The following is a 21,578-nucleotide window of genomic DNA, read 5'->3' on the forward strand; positions in this document are numbered from 1 at the left end:
ACTGGAAGGGGGTGAAAGTGTCCGGACTGGAAGGGGGTGAAAGTGTCCGGACTGGAAGGGGGTGAAAGTGTCCGGACTGGAAGGGGGTGAAAGTGTCCGGACTGGAAGGGGTAAATAAAGAATGAGACATGGTGCGCAATGTAGAGCATCCATTGGACTTGAATGTGTTTGGTGAGATGTCACTTCCAATGTCAGGATGATATAATCACACGGCGGGATAATTACATTCTGTGCACCTCAGACCACCAGGAGTAAAAAGCCACAACCCGTCTGCTCGCAGAATGTTCTCGAATTTCGGTATAGGTGTTCTGGAACATGCAATCTAATTTGCATCTAAATCTAAAAGTGATTATAAAGACTAAGAAAAAGTTTTTGGTTTTTTTAACCACTTGCCGACCCGCTCAAAGTCAATGTACTGCAAGCAGGTGGCAGGTGCGACAACGTGCAGCTTTCTTTCGGATTTGGGGTGCGCGTGCAGGGACTTCTAGAACCCTGGATGGATAAAGACTTCTAGAACCCTGGACGGATAAAGACTTCTAGAACCCTGGATGGATAAAGAATTCCAGAACCCTGGATGGATGGAAGACTTCCAGAACCCTGGATGGATGGAAGACTTCCAGAACCCTGGATGGATGGAAGACTTCTAGAACCCTGGACAGATAAGGACTTTTAGAACCCTGGATGGATAAAGACTTCTAGAACCCTGGATGGATAAAGACTTCTAGAACCCTGGACGTATAAAGACTTCTAGAACCCTGGATGGATAAAGACTTCTAGAACCCTGGATGGATAAAGACTTCTAGAACCCTGGACGGATAAAGACTTCTAGAACCCTGGATGGATAAAGACTACTAGAATCCTGAATGAATAAAACAATTCTAGAATTCCAGATGATAGAATGCTGGACAGATATAAACTTTTAGAATTCTGAATGGATAAAAACTTCTAGACTCCAGGACGGATAAAGACTTCTATAATCCTGGATGACTAAAAACGTCTAGAATCCTAGATGATAAAATCCTAAACAGATATAAACATTTCAAATTTTTAAATGGATAAAGTCTTCTGGAATCCTGGATCAATAAAGACTTCTAGAATCCTGGACGGATAAAGACTTCTAGAGTCCTGGATGGATAAAGACTTCTAGAATCCTGGACGGATAAAGACTTCTAGAGTCCTGGATGGATAAAGACTTCTAGAATCCTGGACGGATAAAGACTTCTAGAGTCCTGGACGGATAAAGACTTCTAGAGTCCTGGACGGATAAAGACTTCTAGAGTCCTGGACGGATAAAGACTTTTAGAATCCCATATGAAAGAATCCTAGATGGATACAAACTTAGAATTTTGAGTAGATAAAGACTTCTAGAAACCTAAACAGATAAAGACTTCTAGAAACCTAAACAGATAAAGACTTCTAGAATCCTGGACGGATAAAGACTTCTAGAAACCTAAACAGATAAAGACTTCTAGAATCCTGGACGGATAAAAACTTCTAGATTTCTGGACAGATAAAGACTTCTAGAATTCTGGACGGATAAAGACTTCTAGAATCCTGGATGGATAAAGACTTCTAGAATCCTGGATAACTAACAACGTCTAGTATCCTGGATAATAAAGACTTTTAGAATTCTAGATGGATAAAGAGTTTTGGAATCCTGGACAGAGATGAACTTCTAGAATCCTGGATGATGACTTGTTGGCGCTCCCAAAGCTGGTTGGCTCTTTGGTGTCTTGTTATCAGCAAACAATAATATGACACACTTTTGGATTCTGGATCTTTGCTCTGGAGCTCTCATTAGACTTTTTACTTGCGGATCTTAAATTTTGGTTCCACTAAACAGGGAATCTCTGACGGGGGATGGGGAGGGAAGTGATAATTTGATGGAATATTTCTTTGATCGATCTCATTCCCCATACTTAGCATGGCCAGGATAAATCTAGATCCCCCACATTACCTGGATTGTCAGTTCCTTCCCTTCTCTGGTGACCTTCACATGATGCCGCGTTGGGTGGTTTTCTGGACCCTTCAAGTCCAATGTGAACACGTGCATCCCTTCTCTGCCAAGTTTATATCTCACTTGTAAACTACCTGGAAAAAAAAGAAATCCAGAAAATAAACCTTGTGACCAGAAAACATAAACATGACATATTCATGGTGTATACGAGAATATCGAACGCAATGCTAAACTGGACAGTGAACTTTTTTTAATTAACTTCTAGAGGTCGTTCACATTCCTCCCGTTGGCAGAGTGACTCTTCCTCTAGAGCAGGGGTCTCCACACCTTCCAAACAAAGGGCCAGTTTTCTGGTCTTCTGCCTTAAGGGGGCCGGACTGTAATCAGTCGACGACGCAAGAAGTGGGCAGCCAAAAAGGCAAAGGACGGATGCAAATGTGGAAAATGAAAAGGTTACAGGAATCTAGAGGAAAAGACCGGAACCCTGGCCTGACAAGTGGATTCTCCACCACGACAATGCTCCTGCACATGATGCGTTACATGTTCACGAGTTCCTGGACAAAAATGCCTTCAGAAACTTGACCAGCCACCCTATTCCCTTGACTTAGCACCCTGCGACCTTTGGGTGTTTCCAAAATGTAAAAATGCCTTAAAAGGACGCACATTTGATGACATCCTGGGCATCCAGCGCGCCGCGACAAAGATACTACGCCGCTTTCCGGAAACCAAATCCCATGGATGCTTCTGGCAATAGCACAGCCATCTAGAAAACCGCATCGCTTCACAAGGGGGCTACTTTGAAGGTGACAACAGCCGCTAGTGTATAGCTAAGCAAACATTTTTTTTATTGTAGTCAGTTCTGGGATTTAAATTGTCACATCTCACCTATATAAAAAAAACCCTAAAAAACCCCAAACATCCAATACTGTGGGGTTTTTTTTATGGATCTTCAATTCCTTTGGGGAGAGGATGTGAATGTAAACCAGTAAACACCCCATACACTCCGAGATATATTAGAAATTGAATTTTCATAAGAGCGCCCCCGCACATTTCTAGCAACAAATCTTGTTTTCAATTATTTTGCCCAATAATTACCTGTCTAGGCCGTGATTTATGCTCTCCCGTGGATTTCATGTATGTAGTTGAATAATTTAGGATCATAGTAAAACTAGAAGCCAATTGCCGGGACACCGAAATGGAATACAAACAGTCCCGCCTCTAGTCCCCCCTCTACCTATAGCCCCCCTCTAGTCCCCTCTCTAGCCCCCCTCTGGTCCCCTCTCTAGTCCCCCTTATAGCCCCCTCTAGCCCCCTCTCTAGTCCCCCAACTAGCCCCCCTCTAGTCCCCTCTCTAGTACCCCCTATAGCCCCCTCTAGCCCCCTCTCTAGTCCCCCAACTAGCCCCCCTCTAGTCCCCTCTCTAGTCCTTCCTCTAGTCCCCCCTCTAGTCCCCCTCTCTAGCCCCCCCTCTAGCCCCCCCTCTAGCCCCCCTCTCTAGCCCCCCTCTAGCCCCCCTCTCTAGACCCCTCTAGCCCCCCTCTCTAGCCCTCCTCTAGCCCCCTCTCTAGCCCCCCTCTAGCCCCCCTCTAGTTCCTTCTGCGGAAACGGGAGAAGGTACAAAACTTGCAGATAAGAATGTTCCTGTTATCAAGTCAGTAATAAAATATGTTAACGACAAAAAAGAAATACCATGCGGAAGAGGTGCCAAAACCGGAGCCCACAGAGTCTGCGGCAGATCTGCATAGAAGCCAATCGGCTTCCAGGTTTTATTGTCAAGGCTTCATTGGGCAAGCTGAAGGTAGAAGCTGATTGGCTGCCATGCACAGCTCCACCGGATTCTGGGCGCTCCAGTTTTAGAAAATCCTCCCATGCACTGATTGTAAATATAGAGTATATATCAGGGGCGGACTGACAACTCATGGGGCCCCCGGGCAATAGGGGATCATGGGGCCCCTGTGACCATGCCCAAACTCAAAAAAGCCTATGAAAAAGGTACCAGGGGCATCTCATGGGGCCCCATACTGACCCCGGGCCCTCGGGCAGTGCCAGAGTTTCCAAATGGTCAGTCCGCCCCTGCTATATATATATATATATAGAGAGAGAGACATATGTATATCCACAAGGTCGGCCTAAATGCTCATTTGCTTTATCTATCCGCTCTCCCCGGACCCTGCATTCACTATATCCGCTCTCCCCGGACCCTGCATTCACTATATCCGCTCAACCCGGACCCTGCATTCACTATATCTGGTCTCCCCGGACCCTGCATTCACTATATCCGCTCTCCCCAGACCCTGCATTCACTATATCCGCTCTCCCCTGACCCTGCATTCACTATATCCGCTCAACCCGGACCCTGCATTCACTATATCTGGTCTCCCCGGACCCTGCATTCACTATATCTGGTCTCCCCGGACCCCGCATTCACTATATCCGGTCTCCCCGGACCCCGCATTCACTATATCCGCTCTCCCCGGACCCCGCGTTCACTATATCCGGTCTCCCCGGACCCCGCATTCACTATATCCGCTCTCCCCGGACCCCGCATTCACTATATCCGCTCTCCCCGGACCCGGCATTCACTATATCCGGTCTCCCCGGACCCGGCATTCACTATATCCGGTCTCCCCAGACCCTGCATTCACTATATCCGCTCTCCCCGGACCCCGCATTCCCTATATCCGCTCTCCCCAGACCCTGCATTCACTATATCTGCCCTCCCTAGACCCTGCATTCACTATATCCGCTCTCCCAGGACCCTGCATTCACTATATCTGCTCTTCCCGGACCCCGCATTCACTATCTCTGGTCTCCCCGGACCCTGCATTTACTATATCTGGTCTCCCCGGACCCTGCATTCACTATATCCGCTCTCCCCGGACCCTGCATTTACTATATCTGGTCTCCCCGGACCCTGCATTCACTATATCCGCTCTCCCCGGACCCCGCATTCACTATATCTGGTCTCCCCGGACCCTGCATTCAATATATCCGCTCTCCCCGGACCCTGCATTCACTATATCCGCTCTCCCCAGACCCTGCATTCACTATATCCGCTCTCCCCAGACCCTGCATTCACTATATCCGCTCTCCCTAGACCCCGCATTCACTATATCCGCTCTCCCCGGACCCCGCATTCACTATATCCGCTCTCCGGACCCTGCATTCACTATATTCGCTCTCCCCGGACTCTGCATTCACTATATCCGCTATCCCCGGACCCTGCATTCACTATATCCGCTCTCCCTGGACCCCGCATTCACTATATTCGCTCTCCCCGGACCCTGCATTCACTGTATCCACTCTCCCCGGACCCTGCATTCACTATATCTGGTCTCCCCGGACCCTGCATTCACTATATCTGTTCTCCCCGGACCCTGCATTCACTATATCTGGTCTCCCCGGACCCTGCATTCACTATATCTGCTCTCCCCGGACCCTGCATTCACTATATCTGCTCTCCCCGGACCCTGTGCTGATCACATACACTCTCCCAAAGCAAAAAAAAAAAAAAATTTCTAGCCATACACACCAAACTGAGCATGTACAGAATGCCTCCTAGAGCTCTGTACTGTCAGCAGATGGATTGGGGACAGTAGAAGAAGGGGAGGATTAGAGAAGACAGGATCAAACATCCTTTTTACACAATGTGGAGGATTAACCCCTTAGGTTCCACAGTGAGTATAACAAGCATGCTTTCCTGCATCTACAGACTGATTGTACTGTGGGGGGTTTAGTAACTTTCACTGCAAATCCGCTTTAAGTAAATGAGCCCTAATTAATCTTTTTTCAGAGTTTTTTTTTTTAATATGTTGCCTAGCCACTTGCCCTCCAGAGGATTTACCCCCCCCCCCCCCAGGCAATTTTTTGCGATACGGCATTGCGTTACATTAACTGATAATTGCGCGGTCATGCGACGCTGCACCCAAATTAAATTTATGTCCTTTTTTCCCCAGAAGTAGAGCTTTCTTTTGGTGGTGTTTGATTGCCTGTGCTTTTTTTTATTTTTTGCATTATAAACAAAGAATGATCGACAATTGTGAAAAACAAAACCTAGAAATTTGACTTTTTGCCATTAGACATATCCAGTAAAAAAATATAAAAAAAATCAAATTTTGACATAAATTTTGGACAAAATGTATTCTGCTCCGTTTCTTCGCTAAAAAAGAAATCCCAATACGTGTAAAGGAATTGGTTTACATGAAAGTTATAGCGTTTACAAATGGCAGTATAGATACTGCATTTTTTTTTGTATACTAGTAATGGTGGCGCTCAGCGACTTATAGTGGGACTGCGGCGGGCATTCTGACACCGGGGGGGGGGGGAACTAACTGTCACTGACATCCCCAGTGACACCAATACAGTGATCAGTGCTAATAAAAAGCACTGACACTGTACTAATGGCACTGGGCAAAAAGGGGTTAACATCTGGGGCAATCAAAGGGTTAACTGTGTGCGTTTTACTAGGGAGACACGCTGCTGTGCAGAGAAATACAAAGCAGCATGTCCTTGGGCGATCAAAGGGGTTAAGATCTGGGGCGATCAAAGGGTTACCTGTGTGCTGTGTGTGTTTTAGTAGGGAGACATGTTGCTGTGCAGAGAGATACAAAGCAGTATGTCCTTGGGCGATCAAAGGGGTTCACACATGGGGCGATCAAAGGGCTACCTGTATGCTGTGTGTTTTACTAGGGAGACATGCTGTGCAGAGAGATACAAAGCAGCATGTCCTTGGGCGATCAAAGGTGTTAACATCTGGGGGGGATCAAAGGGTTAACTGTGTGCTGTGTGTGTTTTACTAGGGAGACATGCTGCTGTGCAGAGAGATACAAAGCAGCATGTCCTTGGGCTTTCAAAGGGGTTAACACATGGGGCGATCAAAGGGTTACCTGTGTGCTGTGTGTGTTTTACTAGGGAGACATGCTGTGCAGAGAGATACAAAGCAGCATGTCCTTGGGCGATCAAAGGTGTTAACTTCTGGGGGGGGGGGTCAAAGGGTTAACTGTGTGCTGTGTGTGTTTTACTAGGGAGACCTGCTGCTGTGCAGAGAGATACAAAGCAGCATGTCCTTGCTGACAGGGGAGAGATTTGTGTTGTATACACACAGGTCTCTCCCTGTCACTGTAAATTAATTGGTTTACGTGAAAGCTGTAGCTAAAGCTACAAATGGCGGTATAGATACTGTTTTTTTTTTTATATACTAGTAATGGCAGCAATCAGCGACTTATAGCGGGACTGCGGAGGACATACTGACACTTGGGGGGGGGGGAACTGACTTGGTATCATTGACATCCCCAGTGATACCAATGCAGTGATCAGTGCTAATAAAAAGCACTGCCACTGTACTAATGGCACTGGGCTGGAAGGGGTTAACATCAGGGGGGCGATCAAAGGATTAACTGTGCGCTGGGAGTATTTTACTAGGGAGACATGCTGCTATGCAGAGAGATACAAAGCAGCATGTCCTTGCTAACAGGGGAGAGATTTGTATTGTTCACACACAGATCTCTACCCTGTCACTGTTTCTCGACGATCGGCCGGGTTCCGGCGGGGAATCCCAGGTCGGGACCAAGTGACCGACACCTCTAGCCGCCAATGGCGATGCCGGTAGGGCCATGCGCGCGCCCCCTACCCACAACTGCACAATCACGTATACATACGTGATTTCACACAGCCCTGTCGCCCTGTAGCAGTAGTTCTGCTATAGGGTGGCTGGGAAGCGGCTAGATTCCTCACCGTTGTAATAAAAAAAGAACAAACAATTAAATGGGAATTGATAAAAAAAAAAAATAATACATATTGGTTAAAGTGGCATTTGAAGTCCAAAATATAAAAACTCGAATTCTCGTAAAACGGCTAATTATGCCGACTGCCGGCAGCGTTTGTCCGTGTTTAATACAAAGCAGCTTTATAGCGACATTGTTTGTGTTGCTGTAATGTTTTAATTACTGGAGTTCTGAGACGTGTGTTGTATCTGCTACCCGGGAGAGCCGTGTGGGGAGGGCATTGTAGTCCACTGTCTGTATATTCATTGTGTTTGCTTTATGTTTGTTCTTCTGGTTTTTGGGGGTTTTTTTGCTTTTTTTGTTTGATTTTCTGGGTTTTTTTTTTTTTGTTTGTTTTTTTGTGGCTTTTTTTTTTGGTCGTTTTTTGCAACTCAACGAGCTGAAAAAAATGTAACTTTAAAATATATTTTCTTTTTCTTTTATTTCAGTACGTGTGTTAAAACAGCAGAAAAAAAAAGTTAAGATGTAAGTAAACCCAGAATCTACAGGTAAAATTCGAAAAATGAGAATATGGTGCATTCATTCATTTATTTCAGTGCAGCAACTTAAAAGGTGAAACTAATATATGAGACTCATTCCATGCAAAGCAAGATAGTTCCAGCCGTGATTTGTCATCATTGTGATGATTATGGCTTACAGCTCATGAAAACCCCAAATCCACAATCTCAGAAAATGAGAATATTGTGAAAAGGTGGAATAATCTCGGCTCAAAGTGTCCCACTCTAATCAGCTCATTCAGCCATAACACCTGCAAAGGGTTCCTGAGCCTTGAAATGGTCTCTCAGTCTGGTTCAGTAGGAATCACAATCATGGGAAAGGCTGCTGATCTGACACCATCATTGACACCCTCCATAAGGAGGGAAAGCCTCAAAAGGGAATTGCAAAAGAAGTTGGATGTTCCCAAAGTTCTGTATCAAAGCTCATTAATAGAAAGTTATGTGGAAGGGAAAAGTGTGGAAGAAAAAGGTGCAAAAGCAGCAGGGATGACCGCAGCCTGGAGAGGATTGTCAGGAAAAGGCCATTCAAAAGTGTTGGGGACTTTCACAAGGGGTGGACTGAGGCTGGAGTCAGTGCATCAAGAGCCACCACACACAGACGGATCCTGGACATGGGCTTCAAATGTCGTATTCCTCTTGTCAAGCCGCTCCTGAACAACAAACAACGTCAGAAGTGTCTTACCTGGGCTAAAGAAATACAGACCTGGTCTGGTGCTAAGTGGTTGAAAGTCCTCTTTTCTGATGAGAGCAACTTTTGCATCTCATTTGGAAACCAAGGACCCCGAGTATGGAGGAAGAATGGAGAGGCCCAAGGACCCCGAGTATGGAGGAAGAATGGAGAGGCCCAAGGACCCCGAGTATGGAGGAAGAATGGAGAGACACAAGGACCCAGAGTATGGAGGAAGAATGGAGAGGCTCAAGGACCCTGAGTATGGAGGAAGAATGGAGAAGCCCAAGGACCCTGAGTATGGAGGAAGAATGGAGAGGCCCAAGGACCCAGAGTATGGAGGAAGAATGGAGAGGCCCAAGGACCCCGAGTATGGAGGAAGAATGGAGAGGCCCAAGGACCCCGAGTATGGAGGAAGAATGGAGAGGCCCAAGGACCCCGAGTATGGAGGAAGAATGGAGAGGCCCAAGGACCCCGAGTATGGAGGAAGAATGGAGAGGCCCAAGGACCCCGAGTATGGAGGAAGAATGGAGAGGCCCAAGGACCCCGAGTATGGAGGAAGAATGGAGAGGCAACATCAATCTTTTTCCATTCTTCAAGAACGACCTCTGTTAGATCCTGGATGCTGGATGGAGAGTGATGCTCCACTTGTCTCTTCACAATTTCCCATAGGTGTTGGATTGGGTTCAGATCAGGAGACAGCTATGTGCTGTCTGGGGAGGAGATCTCTTAAGTGCCCTGCCAGCTTTGACACTGTTCTCAAATCTGCTGACAACTGTCTTCCGCCATGCTGACCCCTGTACCTTGCCCTGCTAACCCCTGTCCTCTGTCCTGTTGACCCCTGTACCTTGCCCTGCTAACCCCTGTCCTCTGTCCTGTTGACCCCTGTACCCTGCCCTGCTAACCCCTGTCCTGTTGACCCCTGTACCCTGCCCTGCTAACCCCTGTCCTCTGTCCTGTTGACCCCTGTACCCTACCCTGCGAACCCCTGTCCCCTGTCCTGTTGACCCCTGTACCCTGCCCTGCTAACCCCTGTCCTCTGTCCTGTTGACCCCTGTACCCTACGCTGCTAACCCCTGTCCTCTGTCCTGTTGACCCCTGTACCCTACCCTGCTAACCCCTGTCCTCTGTCCTGTTGACCCCTGTACCCTACCCTGCTAACCCCTGTCCTCTGTCCTGTTGACCCCTGTACCCTACCCTGCTAACCCCTGTCCTCTGTCCTGTTGACCCCTGTACCCTACCCTGCTAACCCCTGTCCTCTGTCCTGTTGACCCCTGTACCCTACCCTGCTAACCCCTGTCCTCTGTCCTGTTGACCCCTGTACCCTGCCCTCCTAACCCCTGTCCTCTGTCCTGCCTAGACAACCCACTTTCCACTGCCCTACAAACTAATGGCCTCTGTACACTGTTGACCCTATCCTCTGCCCTGCTGACCCCCTGTACACTTCCCTACTGACTCTTATACAATGCCCTGTTGACCTCGCATCCTCTTCCCTCTGACATTTTTCAATGGACCCCATAACACACAGTCTAGATCCAGCACTGGAACATAAGTGCCCAACCCCTCCGGAACCATAGCAGGCCACATGGCCTAAACATGTGGGCCCCCCTGCTAAGCACCTTGTCCCCACATTGATGAGGATAAAGGCCTCATCAATTGGCGTGGAATGTGTCCGATTTGGCTTTTTGTTTCTTTTTTTGTGTCATACCAATAAAAACACAAGAAATAAACACGAGAATAACAAAACATTTGTAATTGCAACAATTTTCTGGGCGACGTGGTGCGTTATCTGACAGAAATGCGGGGGGGGGGGAGGGGGGGGGACAAGATTTTTGGCCATGACTGTCGCTACCTCTCAGAATTCACTTTGTCAGCTCATAGAGAAAACGGCCATAAATTCCCGCGGTTGTTCGGTGAGTCGGAATCAGAGGACATTCTCTCCAAGATGAACATTTTGTGCAGCAAAACAATTAAAATGATTAAGAACACTTTTCATTTATCGAAGTCTCCTGTCTTTGAGTATGGAGCCTTAACGAGCCCAAAGAAAAAAAAAAATAATTAAGGTAGGACTTAATTAAAGAAAGGGGGCCAGACATTAGCAAATATTATTGGCGCGGCGGAGGACGAAGTGTTGTGAGACATTTCTGTAGACACAACATTTTCCTGAAGATTTAGGAGGTGAATCATCCTAATTAATTTCTTATCACAGCTATTTCAGCTGCTGTGAGGTCTTGAGATACGTCCTGCTGGTTCCTTTTTGGGTCAAGTGAGTTGGGATTTAGTTCTCCTCTGGGTATTACTGTCCGGTACTCCAGAGGGAGAGCCACTCCAATCACACACAGCCGGCTCCAGACACTTACCCGAGGTCGGTAAGTTGGTAATTGCTGTCGATAGGAAGTGTCTGTTCTGTAAATAGACCAAACCCTTGAGAAGAGGCGATTAAGGGGTGGAATGATCACCTTGTATACATTAATGCTCCTTGTATACATAAAAGTACGGGCAGGGCTTGTACCACATCCATGTATTTGTAATAGAGACTTGAAAGTCATATTAAAGGCAAAGTTTTTTTTTTTTTTTTTTTGTTATGACAACTCATGGGGCCCCCGGGCAATAGGGGATCATGGGGCCCCTGTGTCCTTGCCTAAACTCAAGTTCCAAGGTCAGGCCGTTCAGCTGGAGGTAGCGGATACATCCCACGAAACCCCTCTGCCTGGACACCGTTCCTCCTACTGAACAGAATGTCATGGTTAGCCGCGGACAGCACTGGGGATAATGATGATGGGACCAGGGGTGGACTGACAACTCATGGGGCCCCCGGGCAATAGGGGATCATGGGGCCCCTGTGTCCTTGCCTAAACTCAAAAAAGCCTATGAAAAAGGTACCAGGGGCATCTCATGGGGCCCCCTACTGACCCCGGGCCCTCGGACAGTGCCCGGGTTTCCAAATGGTCAGTCCGCCCCTGGTTATAACCTCTTCCCGTCCACCCATAGTCTATAGATGGCGGACGGGAAGCTTTGCCTAAACGGGCTAACGTGCTTGTATGTCAGCTCGCATCTGCGGCTCCCTCGTGGCTCACAGGGTGCGCACCCGGGAGTCCAGGGATCAGTATGTCGCCCAGACACAGCGGATCACATTACTGCTGTGTCCAGGTGATCACATAGTAAACACTAAAAACTGAAAGAAATGATCGATTCTCTCTGCTCTTAATGTAAGAATAGAAAGAAACGATGCTGCAGCCTGTGAGTGTACAGCCGCCTGTCAGGTGTCTCACTGTCTGCAGTGCCAGCCACCCCCGTGTCCCTGATCACTGCCCCAGTGTAGGGACAATAAACAATGCAGCCCTTGTGACCTGTCCCACTGAGCACAAAAACACTGCCATACACCATGCCAGCATCCTGATCACCCCCATATGCCATTTCAGCATCCCGATCACCACAATACCTCATACCAGTGTCCTGATCACCGCCATATGCCATTTCAGCATTCCGATCATGCCATACACCATGCCAGCATCCTGATCACCACAATACCTCATACCAACGTCTTGATTACCCCCATACTACATACCAGTGTCCTGATCACCGCCATACCCCACACCAGTGTCCTGATCACCGCCATACCCCACACCAGTGTCCTGATCACCATCATACCCCTTACCAGTGTCCTGATCACCGCCATACCCCATACCAGCGTCCTGATCACCACCATACCCCATACCAGCGTCCTAATCACCACCATACTCCTTACCAGTGTCCTGATCACCGCCATACCCCATACCAGCACCCTGATCACTGCCATACCCCATACCAGCATCCTGATCACCGCCATACCCCATACCAGCGTCCTGATCACCACCATACCCCATACCAGCGTCCTGATCACCACCATACCCCATACCAGCATCCTGATCACCATTATACCCCTTACCAGCGTCCTGATCACCATTATACCCCTTACCAGTGTCCTGATCACTGCCATACCCCATACCAGCGTCCTGATCACCACCATACCCCATACCAGCATCCTGATCACCACCATACCCCATACCAGCGTCCTGATCACCACCATATCCCTTACCAGTGTCCTGATCACCTCCATACCCCATACCAGCATCCTGATCACCACCATATCCCTTTCCAGTGTCCTGATCACCTCCATACCCCATACCAGCGTCCTGATCACCACCATATCCCTTACCAGTGTCCTGATCACCTCCATACCCCATACCAGCGTCCTGATCACCGCCATACCCCATACCAGCATCCCAATCACTGCCATACCCCATACCAGAGTCCTGATCACTGCCATACCCCATATGAGCATCCTGATCACCACCATACCAGATTCTGGCATGTTAGAGTTTCCACTGATAAATTTTCAAATATATATCCCATAGTTTGTAGACGCTTCAGCTTTCACACAGACTAAATAATATACACTGTTTTGGCTTATTTTTACCCCAAATATGTAGCAGAATACACTGGATTGTGATGGGGCTCAGGTGATTATTGGGGGGCTGGGAGTTACCTTCATGCATAGAATGCAAAAAAAAAATACTTGAACCTTTATAATCACTTTAAAGGTACCACACAAGAAAATGTATCTCAAGCAAAAACATTGTTAGTGGGGTAATTGACTATGCAAAAAAACAAGGCCAGGCACTCAGAGTAAACATGATGGGAAATTACTCACATTAAACTGGTTGTAAAGGCTCAAGGTCTTTCATATTCATGTTCTGTATGCATGAAGGTAAAAAGCCTTCTGTGAGCAGCAGCCCCCCCCCCCCCCAACACTTACCTGAGCCTCATCCTAGTTACATAGTTAGTCTGGCTGAAAAAAGACAAAAGTCCATCCGGTTCAACCATTAAAAAACTTATAATCCTACACCCACAGTTGATCCAGAGGAAGGCAAAAAAAAACCCAGCAAAGCACGATCCAATTTGCTCCTGCTGGGAAAAAAATCCTTCCTGATCCCCCGAGAGGCAATATTAATGCTCTGTAAACATTATTATTGTTATTATACAGTATTTTCGAGCTTACAATCTAGGAGGGAGGGGGTAGAGGTACAGGAGGAAATGGCTGTGGGGGATGGAGTGGTGGTAGAAGTGGAGGAGATCAGTTGTTAGGTGAGGGTGGGGTAGGCTTCCCTGAAGAGGAGGGTATTCAGGGTGTGCCTGAAGGTGAGGAGGCTAGGTGACAGTCTGATGAATTGGGATAGGGAGTTCCAGAGGATGGGGGAAGTCCTGGAGAAGTCCTGCAGTCAGGCGTGGGAGGAGGAGACCAGGGAGCTAGAGAGTAGGAGGTCCTGTGAGGAGCGGAGGGCACGAGTAGGGTGGTATTTGGGTATCAGGTCGGTTAGGTAGTTTGCGGCGATGTTGTGAATGGCTTTGTATGTCAGAGTTAGCAATTTGAATTTGATCCGTTGGGCAATCAGGAGCCAGTGGAGGGATTGGCAGAGGGGGGTGGCAGATGTGGAGCGGTTGGTGAGGTGGATGAGTCTGGCCGCTGAGTTCAGGATAGACTGAAGCGGGGATAGCGTTTGTTTGGGTAGGCCAGTGAGAAGGGAGTTGCAGTATTCCAGGCGTGAGATGATAAACATGAAGGTAAAAAACCTTCTGTAAGCAGCAGCCCCCCCCAACACTTACCTGATCCAGCAATGTCCATAAGAGCCTCTGTTCTCCAGGATTCTCACTCCTAATTGGCTGAGGCAGCAGCAAGAGCCATTGTCAAATCACAACCAGTGAACCAGTCAGGAAAGAGAGTGGGCGGAGCCGTGATGCGGCTCTGTGTGTGAATGGACATGCAGAGCTGAGGCTCGGGATCACGCCTGCTCAGGTTCCCCTATAGCAAGCTGCTTGCTATGGGGGCACCCGACAGGAGGGAAGGGCCAGAAGCCCCTGCGGGGGGACCCGAGAAGAGGAGGATCTGCTCTGTGCAAAACCACTGCCCAGAGCAGGAAAGTATAACATGTCTGTTATAAAAAAACAAACAAAAAACAAGACTTTAGTATCACTTTAAAGGCAGGGGTGTGAAACTGGCGGCCCTCCAGCTGTTGCCAAACTACAAGTCCCATCATGCCCCTGCCTTTGAAAGTCATGCTTGTAACTGTCAATCTTGCAATGCCTCATGGGACTTGTAGTTTGGCAACATCTGGAGGGCCGCCATGCTTTAAGGTCATTGCAGAAAACAAGAGGACATTCTTTGCACCAAGAAAAAAAGAGGTCTAAATTCCCCATATGGAAAGGGATTCTTTGAGGTGAAAGCTGTGAAAACATGCCAAAGGAGACGGATCTAGCCAAGTCAGTGGACAGATTTATAAAAGAGATGGATGAATTTGTAAATGCACAAAATATAAGTAGATATTAATATTTATAAATGTTAACATTGTGAAATGTTGATCCAGGGAATATCCGATAGCCTTAGGGGATCAAAGAAATAGTTTTTTCCTGTTGGTGCAAATTGAATAATGTTTTATAAGGGTGTTTTTTTTGCCTTCCTCTGGATCATCTATGGGCCAAGGCAGGGGTGTCAAACTGACGGCCCTCCAACTGATGTGGAACTACAAGTGCCATCATGCCTCTGCCTATGGGAGTCATTCTTGTAACTGTCAACCTTTCAATGCCTCATGGGGCTTGTAGTTCTGCAACAGCTGGAGGGCCCCCAGTTTCACACCTGTGGGTTAAGGGGTTTGTGGATACAACTTTATGGGTTAATTTATTTTTGTCTTTTGGTTGAACATTGGTGGATGCGCCTTTTTTCAATATTGCTTCTATGTGCAGTAATAGGACAGAACCAAAGTTCACAATTTCTAAGTAACTTTGTGTCAGTAAGTTCAAAGCTGAACTCCGGTCAGAGGTTCCTTCCACCAAACTACAGTTTGACCCTCACCGACCTCTTGCGAATTGCCACAGAAGTTTGGATACGTACCTAAACCCATGGTCAGATGACACAGCAGGTCCTGGGGTCTTCTTTGTTCTGAGCTGCAGGGAAGGTGGGCACTTCTTCAGTAACTTTGTGTCAGTAATTTCAAAGCTGAGCTCCGGTCAGAGGTTCCTTCCACCAAACTACAGTTTGACCCTCACCGACCTCTTGCGAATTGCCACAGAAGTTTGGATACGTACCTAAACCCATGGTCAGATGACACAGCAGGTCCTGGGGTCTTCTTTGTTCTGAGCTGTAGGGAAGGTGGGCACTTCTTCAGTAACTTTGTGTCAGTAATTTCAAAGCTGAGCTCCGGTCCGAGGTTCCTTCCACCAAACTACAGTTTGACCCTCACCGACCTCTTGCGAATTGCCACAGAAGTTTGGATACGTACCTAAACCCATGGTCAGATGACACAGCAGGTCCTGGGGTCTTCTTTGTTCTGAGCTGCAGGGAAGGTGGGCACTTCTTCAGTAACTTTGTGTCAGTAATTTCAAAGCTGAGCTGCGGTCAGAGGTTCCTTCCACCAAACTACAGTTTGACCCTCACCGACCTCTTGCGAATTGCCACAGAAGTTTGGATACGTACCTAAACCCATGGTCAGATGACACAGCAGGTCCTGGGGTCTTCTTTGTTCTGAGCTGCAGGGAAGGTGGGCACTTCTTCAGTAACTTTGTGGCAGTAAGTTCAAAGCAGAGTTCCAGTCCGAGGTTCCTTCCACCAAACTACAGTTTGACCCTCACCGACCTCTTGCGAATTACCACAGAAGGCTTGACACGTACCTAAACCTATGGTCAGTTGACACAGCAGGATTTAAGTGAATTTGAACGTGGCATGGTTGTTGGTGCCAGACAGGCTGGTCTGAGTATTTCAAAAACTGCTGATCTGCTGGGATTTTCACACACAACCATCTCTAGGGTTTACAGAGAATGGTCCGAAAAAGAGAAAATATCCAGTGAGTGGCGGTTGTGTGGAGGAAAATGCCTTGTTGAGGTCAGAGGAGAATGGGCAGACTGGTTCCAGATGACAGAAAGGCAACAGTAAGGGCTCGTTCACATTAGGCTGTTTTGCCAACGCTTGCCAAACGCCCCTATAGCGTTTGGCAAGCGTTGGTCCGGCGTTTGCGGAGCGTTTTTTAACGCTCCGCAAACGCCGCATGCGCGGTTTAGCGGCGGTTGCTAGGCGTTTGCCGAGCGAACGCCCCACAAACGCCTATAATGCAGTTTGAGTGGTGTTACCGCTCCGCAAACGCCCCGCAACCGCGTCGCAACCGCACGGCGTTTGCGGAGCGGCACCATAGACGAGAATAGGAGGCTTCAAAGCCTCCTGACTCGACCAGAGGCGTCCGTTTTGCCGCGACGCGACGCAAACGCTCCCGTTAGAACAGCACCATGTGCTGTAATGTGCAGAATTGGCAGAGGCGTTTGGGAAGCGGTAAAAACGCTTCCCAAACACCTCTCTGCCGCCTGCACACAAGGCTAGTGTGAACGTAGCCTAACTCAAATAACCACTTGTTACAACCAAGGTATGGAGAATACCATCTCTGAACGCACAACACATCCAACCTTGAAGCAGATGGGCTACAGCAGAAGGCTACAGAAGCAGTTGACCACACATGGTGCCACTCCTGTCATCTGGGAACAGGAAACAGGCTACAATTCGCACAGGCTCACCAAAATTAGACAGTAGAAGATTGGAAAATTGTTGCTCAGTCTGATGAGTGTGTGCCAGAGGCAGGCTGTGATTGGGAGGGGCATGTGCCAGGGGAAGGCTGTGATTGGGAGGGGGCATGTGCCAGAGGCAGGCTGTGATTGGGAAGGAGTGTGCTCAAGAGGAAGGCTGTGATTGGGAGGGGTCTGTGCCAGAGGCAGGCTGTGATTGGGAGGGGCATGTGCCAGGGGAAGGCTGTGATTGGGAGGGGGCATGTGCCAGAGGCAGGCTGTGATTGGGAAGGAGTGTGCTCAAGAGGAAGGCTGTGATTGGGAGGGGTCTGTGCCAGAGGCAGGCTTTTATTAGGAGGGGAGAGTGACAGAGACAGGCTGTGATTGGGAGGGGGTATGTTCAAGAGGAAGGCTGCGATTGGGAGGGGGTGTGTGCCAGGGGCAGGCTGTGATTTGGAGGGTGTGTGCCAGAGGCAGGCTGTGATTGGGAGGGGGTGTGTTCAAGAGGCAGGCTGTGATTGGGAGGGGGTGTGTGCCAGAGGTGGGCTGTGATTGTGAGGGGGTGTGTTCAAGAGGCAGGCTGTGATTGGGAAGGGGTGTGTACTAGAGGCAGGCTGAGATTGGAAAGAAGTGTGTGCCACAGGCAGTCTGTGATTGGGAAGGGGTGTGTGCCACAGGCAGTCTGTGATTGGGAAGGAGTGTGTGCCACAGGCAGGCTGAGATTGGGAAGGGGTGTGTGCCTCCAGCAGTCTGTGATTGGGAAGGGGTGTGTGCCACAGGCAGGCTGTGATTGGGAAGGGGTCTGTGCCACAGGCAGGCTGTGATTGGGAAGGGGTGTGTGCCACAGGCAGTCTGTGATTGGGAAGGGGTGTGTGCCACAGGCAGGCTGTGATTGGGAAGGGGTCTGTGCCACAGGCAGGCTGTGATTGGGAAGGGGTGTGTGCCACAGGCAGTCTGTGATTGGGAAGGGGTGTGTGCCAGAGGCAGGCTGAGATTGGAAAGGGGTGTGTGCCAGAGGCAGGCTGTGATTGGGAAGGGGTGTGTGCCAGAGGCAGGCTGTGATTGGAAAGGGGCATGGTGACTGAACAAGCTACCTAATACAGACATGCTGTTTGCCTGCACAGTGTCCTGTACATCTGAATGGCCAACCACAGGATGGAAACTGACAATGCTAACAAAGCTCCAGAAAGTCAAAAAACTGGCAGAATCAACCAGGTACTTCAGATGAAAATGATAGTCTATGACTTATAAAATACACATGTGAACACGCATATAGAAAAAAATAAATATTTAGTGTAATATACACTTTCATTGGTTCTAGAATGTACGTGAGGTAGGGACAGGGACTGATATGAATGTACAGGGTGTAAACTGCTGGAGCAAAATAAATGCCGGTATTACGCAACTTCCCATTTTGACTGGAGCACAAGTTTAGAAACACTCCAGCTACTTTTTGAAATGAAAAAGCCAACTTCCACTCTTCTGAACAGCTGGGATGGAAACCTGTTTCTTAATTAGCACTTTCCCTCTGGGGACTTTTATTTGGTAAATTTGCTCATTGGAAAGGCATCTGCTGATATGAAAGAGCAGATCTCCAGCTTGTTCGGAGCCTTTTAATTCTGACTCAAGAAAAGAGTGTAAATTGTCACAGAAACAAATGAGTTTTGAGATTGGCTGACGAAATTATGTGGCTGCTCTCAGCTTGTCGGTTGATGGGGTAATCAACTTAGCTACTAATGTATTTATCTCATAAGCCGCGGGTTCCAGAGCCTGACACTCATTCTGCTACGCCGCTAGTGAAAAATGCCATCTCACTCTATGATACCCGCAAAGAGCCGGGTAAAGTGCACCTGTCATCCCCTCACAATGGAAGAAGCAGCTTTGGGTACCATATCTATGCCGGACGAGGGTGCGTGTCCCTATGCACCATCTGGCCAACCGATGAATCTAAAATATAACATTTATTCAGATATACACAGTTGCAAGAAAAAGTATGTGAACCCCTTGGGATTACGTGGAGTTTTGCATGAATTGGGCATAAAATGTGCTCTGAACGTCATCTAAGTCACAACAATAGAAGAACACAGTCTGCTGAACATAATACTACACAAACATTAGATGTTGCCATGGTTTAATTGCACATAACATGTAAACATTCACAGTGCAGGGAGGAAAAAGTATGCGAACCTTTGGACTTAATAACTGGTTGACCCTCCTTTGGCAGCAATAACCTCAACCAAACGTTTCCTGTAGTTGCAGATCAGACCTGCACAATGATCTGGAGTCATTTTGGACCATTCCTCTTCACAAAACTGTTTCAGTGTAGCAATATTCTTGGGATGTCTGGTGTGAATCGCTCTCTTAAGGTCATGCCACAGCATTTCAATGGGGTTGAGGTCAGGATTCTGACTGGGCCACTCCAGAAGGCGTATTCTGTGCTGTTGCAGCCATTGTTTTGTTGAATTACTTGTATGCTTTGGGTCATTGTCCTGTTGCATCACCCATCCTCTGCGGAGCTTCAGTTGGCAGACAGATATCATCCAATATCATCACACTGATTGGAGTCAAGGTTGGCTCACTCCTGGCTCCAATTAGCTCTGGGAGAAGTTATTAAGCTAGGGCCTCACATACTTTTTCCTCCCTGCACTGTGAATGTTTACATGTTATGTGCAATTAAACCATGGCAACATCTAATGTTTGTGTAGTATTATGTTCAGCAGACTGTGTTCTTCTTTTGGTTTGACTTAGATGACGTTCAGAGCACATTTTATGCCCAATTCATGCAAAACTCCACGTAATCCCAAGGGGTTCACATACTTTTTCTTGCAACTGTATATATGTCAGTCCTGCTAAAAGTTGCTGATCGCCGCCATTACTAGTAGGAAAAAAAATAAATAAAAAATCCCGGTATCTATACCGCCATTTGTAGACGCTATAACTTTCCAATTGATTTACACGTATTGGGATTTTTTTTTTTAGCAAAGACACGGAGCAGAATACATTTTGGCTGAAATTTATGACAAATGATGTGCTCTTAATCCAGTGAGGAAATCCACCACCGCTAAAGGCTATGCACTCACCAGAAATCTACTGGTAAAGCAGCATTAATGCTGACCTCATAGGTGAACACTCAGCGATTCATATGTACAGAACGGACTTCTCCAATGAGTGCTGCTAAGCTCAGATCAGAAAGGGGAATTCTCCTAAAGAAAAAAGCTCACCACGCGGAAGCGGCGGCATGACGTCAGCACGTAAGGCTCCACCCAACGCGTTTCGTGCGCATGCACGTTCTCAGGTAAGGTTAAATCAGAAAGGGGAATTCTCCTAAAGAAAAAAGCTCACCCCAGGAGTCGATATATAGTATAGTATTTATATAAAAGAAGTATAAAACAATCCACGTGGAACAAAACATAACGTGTTACAAACACAAACCAAAATGGCCGACGCTCCGAGTCGCGGACACAGCGGCGTGACGTCAGCACTTAAGGCTCGATCTAACGCATTTCGTGCATGTGCACGTCCTCAGGTAAGCTCAGATCAGAAAGGGGAATTCTCCTCAAGAAAGAAGCTCACCACAGTAGCCCGGGATTTGATATATAATGTAGTAATTATTTAAAAGAAGTATAAAACAATTTACGTGGAATAAAACATAACGTCGCGGACACGGCGGTATGACTTCAGCTTGTAAGGCTCCATCCAATGCATTTCGTCTTCAGTGGTATGCCCATATATATATATATATAATGTTTGGGGGTTCTAAGTAATTTTGTAGCAAAAAATACCGGTTTAAACTTGTATCCACATGAAACAAAACATAACGTGTGTTACAAACACAAACCAAAATGGGCGACGCTCCAAGTCGCCGACGCGGTGGCATGACGTCAGCATGTAAGGCTCCATCCAACGCATTTAGTTCGCATTCACGTCCTCAGGTAAGCTCAGATCAGAAAGGGGAATTCTCCTCAAGAAAAAAGCTCACCACAGGAGCCGGGATTCGATATATAGTGTAGTATTTATTTAAAAGAAGTATAATACAATCCACGTGGAACAAAACATAACGTGTGTTACAAACACATACCAAAATGGCCTCT

At 47.6% G+C, this 21,578-nt stretch overlaps 1 protein-coding gene across 1 annotated transcript in view; it reads right to left on the reverse strand.

Moving 5' to 3' along the window:
* Positions 1–21,578, reverse strand: part of LOC149462256 (contactin-associated protein-like 5) — a 577,382-nt gene that overhangs the window by 75,216 nt on the left and 480,588 nt on the right. Inside the window, exon 20 of the mRNA XM_089677193.1 lies at positions 1,958–2,091. Coding sequence (XP_089533319.1) covers positions 1,958–2,091 — 134 coding nt within the window. The remainder of the gene's footprint in view (positions 1–1,957; positions 2,092–21,578) is intronic.

Source organism: Staurois parvus, unplaced genomic scaffold (genome assembly GCF_062004578.1).
Source record: "Staurois parvus isolate SC_StPar_1 unplaced genomic scaffold, SC_StPar_1.0 ptg000179l, whole genome shotgun sequence".
Taxonomy (NCBI): Eukaryota; Metazoa; Chordata; class Amphibia; order Anura; family Ranidae; genus Staurois; species Staurois parvus.